The sequence below is a fragment of the Lepidochelys kempii genome, chromosome 12 (genome assembly GCF_965140285.1).
Source record: "Lepidochelys kempii isolate rLepKem1 chromosome 12, rLepKem1.hap1, whole genome shotgun sequence".
In the NCBI taxonomy this organism is placed as follows: domain Eukaryota; kingdom Metazoa; phylum Chordata; order Testudines; family Cheloniidae; genus Lepidochelys; species Lepidochelys kempii.
The window spans coordinates 12,520,772-12,525,879 of NC_136391.1; the positions used below are offsets into that span (position 1 = coordinate 12,520,772).

The window sequence follows — 5,108 nt, forward strand, 5'->3', positions numbered from 1 at the left end:
TTATCTGTGTGCTCAAATAACATTTTAAACTAACTTACTAGAATAGTTGTGGGTCCTGGGAGAAATTTCCCTGCAAAGCAGAACACAGATATCATTACTTGTGCCTATCCTCTCCCCTGTCCGTCCTCTCCACCAAACTCACACCACAGTAGCCAGCATATGTTCTCTCTCTCCCACCAAGGTTTCAATAACCTCTCAACTACTAAGCACTCAAATAAAATCATGTAGTTTGGTAAAGTGGGGCTGTTTTAATAGGTCACATCGGTCATTCGCACACACGAAGTTAGGTTAGACAAGGGGACCCTGCGCTTTTGTGTAATCTGTTTGTAATACTTTGAAAGTGAAGCAGTATCCCCTAGCAAACACAGCCCGGATTCTCTCTGAAATATATATCTTTTACTGTCCCATTGAGGAGCCCATAAAATGATTTAGTGTGCAGGAAAGTTAGTTACCTACCTCACCTCTTCAGCACTGGCCTAAAAGCTGTTCTCAGTTTATCTTTATGCTGCGCTACACAACCTTCACTGAGATCTATGGCTCCTTGGCTGGGTTTCACATTTCTCCCAAACCCTGCGTATAGACACAACCAATTTATCATCAACGTTGAAGCTTCACCAGGTACATTTGCTTTGTCTGACCTAGGCCAAAAGGCTTTCCAGCTCTCTGAAATCCTTCCAGCCTCTTGGACTTTGGGGGGCCTGCCCATACCCCACTCCCTCACCCCAGCCAGGAGTTAGTTGTACTAGAATAATTGTTCAAAATAAGCTTATGTTGCAGAAAATGATTAGGCCCAGCAGCCAGCTCTGTGCTGCATCAAATTAGCGGGAGCTGTATGTTTTTCATGTGACCTGTGCGGTAAACAAACGTGTTGGGCTAGAAACAGGCAGCTAATGGGGAAGGAGGTCAGTTGTTACGGTTAGCCGCCTGTTTTAGCATTGAAGCATGCCCCCCCCCCAGCCCCCCATCAGGACGAAGAGAAATATGGAAGTACCTTCAGCTCCTGAAGAATACTGGCACGTCTCCCCCAGGACGGGATAGGGAGCACAGCTTAGTTGGATAGACTGCAGGTTGAAAGTGGAGTTTCTACAAATCTTGGTGGCCTGGGGTAGTTCTTCGAGCGCACTGTCCGCAATGGGCTGGGCTCTGAGACTGCCCAGGGGGCTGGCCTCAGGGCAGCGTCCCGACCCAGAGCGCCTCCCCCTGCCCAGCAAACAGCCAGGGCTCACGGTCCTTGGCTCGGTGTGCGGGGGGGCAACCGCAACATGGGCCCCGGCTGTGTGAGCTAACGACCAGATTCTGGGCTTGTCTGGGGTTTCGTATTGCTGCCCTTGAGTAATGGTGCCCACCGCTTTGGCTGCCTTTTGCCCCACGGTCTCTAAGAAGTCTCCTCCTGCCACCGGCACGGTCTTGTTACAGGGGAGAGTGTGAAAATGGCTAGGTGGGGTCACGCTGGTGCAGTCCCTTTTCTCAGACTCCGCCAAAGCCGTGCTGACTTTCGGGGCAGTCTTTCGGTCGTTGTCTATCTTGTCTTGTTCGTCCTCGTCTAAATCGTCCAGGTCTCTCAGTCTCAATTCCTTTTCTTCCTTGAAGCTTTTCTGACCTGCTTTTCAAAATAAGGAAGGGGGGGGGGGAAGAAACCAACACATGAGTGAGATTGTGAAAGGGCACGAGAACTGGGTGTGTGCAATGCAAGATGTTAATCACCGACAGTATATTTGTGTGTGGGGGGAGGATGCTTTGCAGAGGCTGTTGTCTCATTACTTTTGACGCCACTTCCTATAGAGTTTGCTATTGTGTCTTTGAGATGGGGTCTGTCTCTTGTCTTGCTTTTTAAACACCTTCCTAAGGAAGACATGGCTATCAAGAAAGAGAAATCCCAGCACAATCCAATTCAAAGTCACTCGTCCTAGGTGTCCTCCCCCACCCCTACCTTTGCCTTCATTTTCGGTGCCATACTCCTCTTCCTCTCTTTTGTTTTCATCTTTTCTCTCTTCCCCTGCTTTGTTCTTGGGAGACCAGGTCATTTTGTTTTCCTTCTTGAGCCTCCGTCGGGCGTTAGCAAACCAAGTGGACACTTGAGTGAGGGTCATTTTGGTGATGATGGCCAGCATGATTTTCTCGCCTTTGGTGGGATAAGGGTTTTTCCTGTGTTCGTACAGCCAGGTCTTAAGGGTGCTGGTTGTCTCTCGAGTTGCATTTTTGCGCCTGGCTGAGCCACTGAAATCCACTGTCCCATACCTGCCATGAAATATTTAAAGAGGAAATGTCACTGCATGGGTAATATGCGGAAGTGGCACAAAATTAACTTTACCAGCAAACCGTCTATTCAGACTAAAGCTACCCACTCTAAACAATTCCTCCCCCTCTCCTCCGGCTTCTATTAGCCAGAATTACTTCGCTGACTTCGCTCTGGGTGTTTTATTTATTTGCTACTTTTTTGTGTTTGTTTTTAAACGACGGGATGGGATCAAAGAGGACCGGGGAAGGAGAGGGAATCTTTCGGTCGCGGTCCCGTTTCGAGTTCACCCTGGGGTGGGAGGTCACGAGCAGAGGGTTACACCCCGTTTTAACGGGGAGTGCCACGTGTCACCGCTTTCGCAGGCGATGTTGTGAATACAATTCGCCTTGCCCTAGAACTTGGTTGCCGCGGCAATTGACCAAGGAGGTGAGCGGCCAAGTTTTGATGCTGCCTGACTGCTGTTAGCCGCGTGCTTCGAGCCTTTGTAGAACATCTGTCAGCTAGAACACCCCGGGGTTTGGGGACGCCTGTTGCTGCGTCGCAGAGGGATATTAATCCTACTCGCAGTTGATCCAAGGGGCTGTTACCTGTCGTACTGATACTGCCCTAAGGAATGATCGTAGGGGTAGAAGGCAGCAGGCTGTCCGATTCCCGAGTGCAAACCGCTCGTGCCGTCCTTCATTTCATACTGAGGGTTCTGGAAGGGAAGGAGCAGCGCTGGACGTTCAGATTGAAGGTGTTAAAACAGGAAATTTGTCTGACTGAATCCACTTGTCTGACTGAATCAAGGGGGGGGGGGGGGCTCCATGCATTCCAATCCTGTGACGCCCCTGCTGTGTCTCTGATCCCTGCTGTCCTGAGGGGCCCCCGCTGCTGCCTTTACACCAGAAGGACGAGGCAGCTGTCTTAGCATGCTTGCTAATTTTGCTTCTTCCTACACACTCTGCCTCTTCCCCTCCCCTCCCCGTGTCCTAAAGCAAGTTTGTCGCCTGTTGCAGGCTAGCTGACCCCCCCCCCCCCTTCCTGTCCTCCCTCCCCCTATGCCCAGAGGTAGCCATAGAATAAAAGCTCCTGGTCACAGGACGAAGCTTGGTATTTGGGCGTCTACTCACCAGCGTGGTGTAAAGAGTGGATGGGTCTGTGCTGTAAGGAAGGTAGTTGGCATAACCCTGGCTGGCTGCGGCTGCTGAATAGGGAGAGCTGCACATCCCCAGAGCTGCATTGAGCTCCGTCCGGGTGCTGGTCAGCAGCCTGTTTTCGTACGAGGGGCAGCAAATCGTAGCCGCGTGGGCAGACCCAGAGCAAACATCCGACACGGATCTGGAGGCAGTTTCACAACAAGTCGTACTGGGGCTGGCAGACACAAAAAACTGGGGAGAGAAAGGGATGTTTTACACGCAGCACCAGCAGAAAGAATTGAGATGGGGAGGGAAACACCCAACCTGCCTACAAAGGAGTGTCAACTAGTGCAGGAAAATTGGAACTAAACCGAATGGGAAGCGTGTGTGTGTGTGTGTGGGGGGGGGGGGGGCAGCTAATCAAAGCAGGCAAAACTTTAGGGAAACCATTGCCATAGAAAATTGTAAAACAAATCTGTGTAAACCCCGTTACTCCAGTTCACACTGATCTAAAGGCAAGAAGTTGCGATTGCAGATTACTTGACAATAGGCGAAGCACTAAATATGTCAGATGATGCAGTCAAAGGCGTCGGATTCCTTTACTTTTAAAAGCACAGGGGAAGCCAACTTCCCAAGGAAGGGGAGGAAAACCTTGCCGTGATCACGGTGTATAAATAATCCAACCAAAATAAATTATGGATCGATTTACCATAGAGCAGCAATTTAGTTAATTTGGAGGCACTTTTGGAAGTCGCTAGGCAAAAGTCGAGACATTTGTAATAAGAGGCAGTGAGAGGAAAGACGGAGGAGCATGTCACAGATAAATCACACAACAATAACATCTAGTAAAATAGACCGGCACACACAAGCTCTGGCCGAGTACTTTCTAGAGGTGCATAAGAGCTAGCCTGCAAGGCTCACACCGCAGAGTAAAAAAAAAAAAAAGGGAGAAAAGCTCCTCCAAAAGCCAATGCCCGACGCTGCGCCTCTCAAATGAAAGCTTTAAGCGAGTAACACAGGTAAATAGATCGATACAGATTTGTAAATCAGCTGCATCTAAACACAGAGCAGTGCCATATCAGGTTCCTTGCCCCGCAGACGGAGGGTGGTTGTCATTTTTTAAAATCCTAGAATAACACAAGAGACACACGCACGCACACATTTCTTAAAAAGCCTCCAGATGCGCCCTTTAAAAAGACTCGAAGCAAAGGGGGGTGGGGGAAGGAAACAAGACATCTGGAATGCAGCAGCGGAATCTGATCAAAAGTGAGTGCTCACTTCTCTTACCTGCGAAGTGGTGCTGTAGGGATATCCAAACTGAGAGAAGGACATAGCTGCTCCTTATTTTTGAACCATAAGCAATATTCCTCCTCCCCCCCCCCGATCGATTGTAACTAAACCCCCTGCTTCAAGATGTACCTTCTCCCATACACATGTCCACGTATGGCTTCCCCCACCTCAATTATAGATGATTACACTTAAGAAAAGCAACCAGGCATGAGGTATGGAGCCTGAAAGAAGGCTTCCCCCCCACCTGCCATCCTTCTTAGGAATATATATGTTTTTATATAAAAATCACCCCAATATATGGAGGCTTGAACTGAAAAGGGGAGTTTAAAAGAAAGGAGGGGATCACGTAAGGCTTGCAAGATATGGAGCCTGCTTGTTGTATTATTTTCTGCTCTATAGTTCTTTAGCATTCATCCATGGAAGAGTATCCAAGTGACGTCATAGTAATCCCGAAACGACAG

General features: G+C 49.1%; 1 protein-coding gene across 1 annotated transcript; it reads right to left on the minus strand.

Annotated features, from left to right (window-relative positions):
• Window positions 1-457: 457 nt before the first annotated feature.
• IRX6 (iroquois homeobox 6) lies at window positions 458-4,689 on the minus strand. Its single transcript, XM_073308461.2, has 6 exons — window positions 4,645-4,689; window positions 3,352-3,609; window positions 2,827-2,936; window positions 1,931-2,238; window positions 992-1,603; window positions 458-570 (listed from the first exon to the last, which is right to left on the minus strand). The coding sequence occupies exons 1-6, from the start codon at window positions 4,687-4,689 to the stop codon at window positions 458-460; spliced, it is 1,446 nt and encodes a 481-aa protein (XP_073164562.1).
• Between the last annotated feature and the right edge of the window lie 419 nt (window positions 4,690-5,108).

Bases quoted from the DNA above. Each gene is read 5' to 3' on its own strand.
- IRX6 (XM_073308461.2), bottom strand. From the start codon at position 4,689: ATGTCCTTCTCTCAGTTTGGATATCCCTACAGCACCACTTCGCAG. The intron at 3,610-4,644 runs GTAAGAGAAGTG...TTCTCTCCCCAG, and splicing joins CCTACAGCACCACTTCGCAG to TTTTTTGTGTCTGCCAGCCC. The intron at 1,604-1,930 runs GTAGGGGTGGGG...TATTTTGAAAAG, and splicing joins CACCGAAAATGAAGGCAAAG to CAGGTCAGAAAAGCTTCAAG.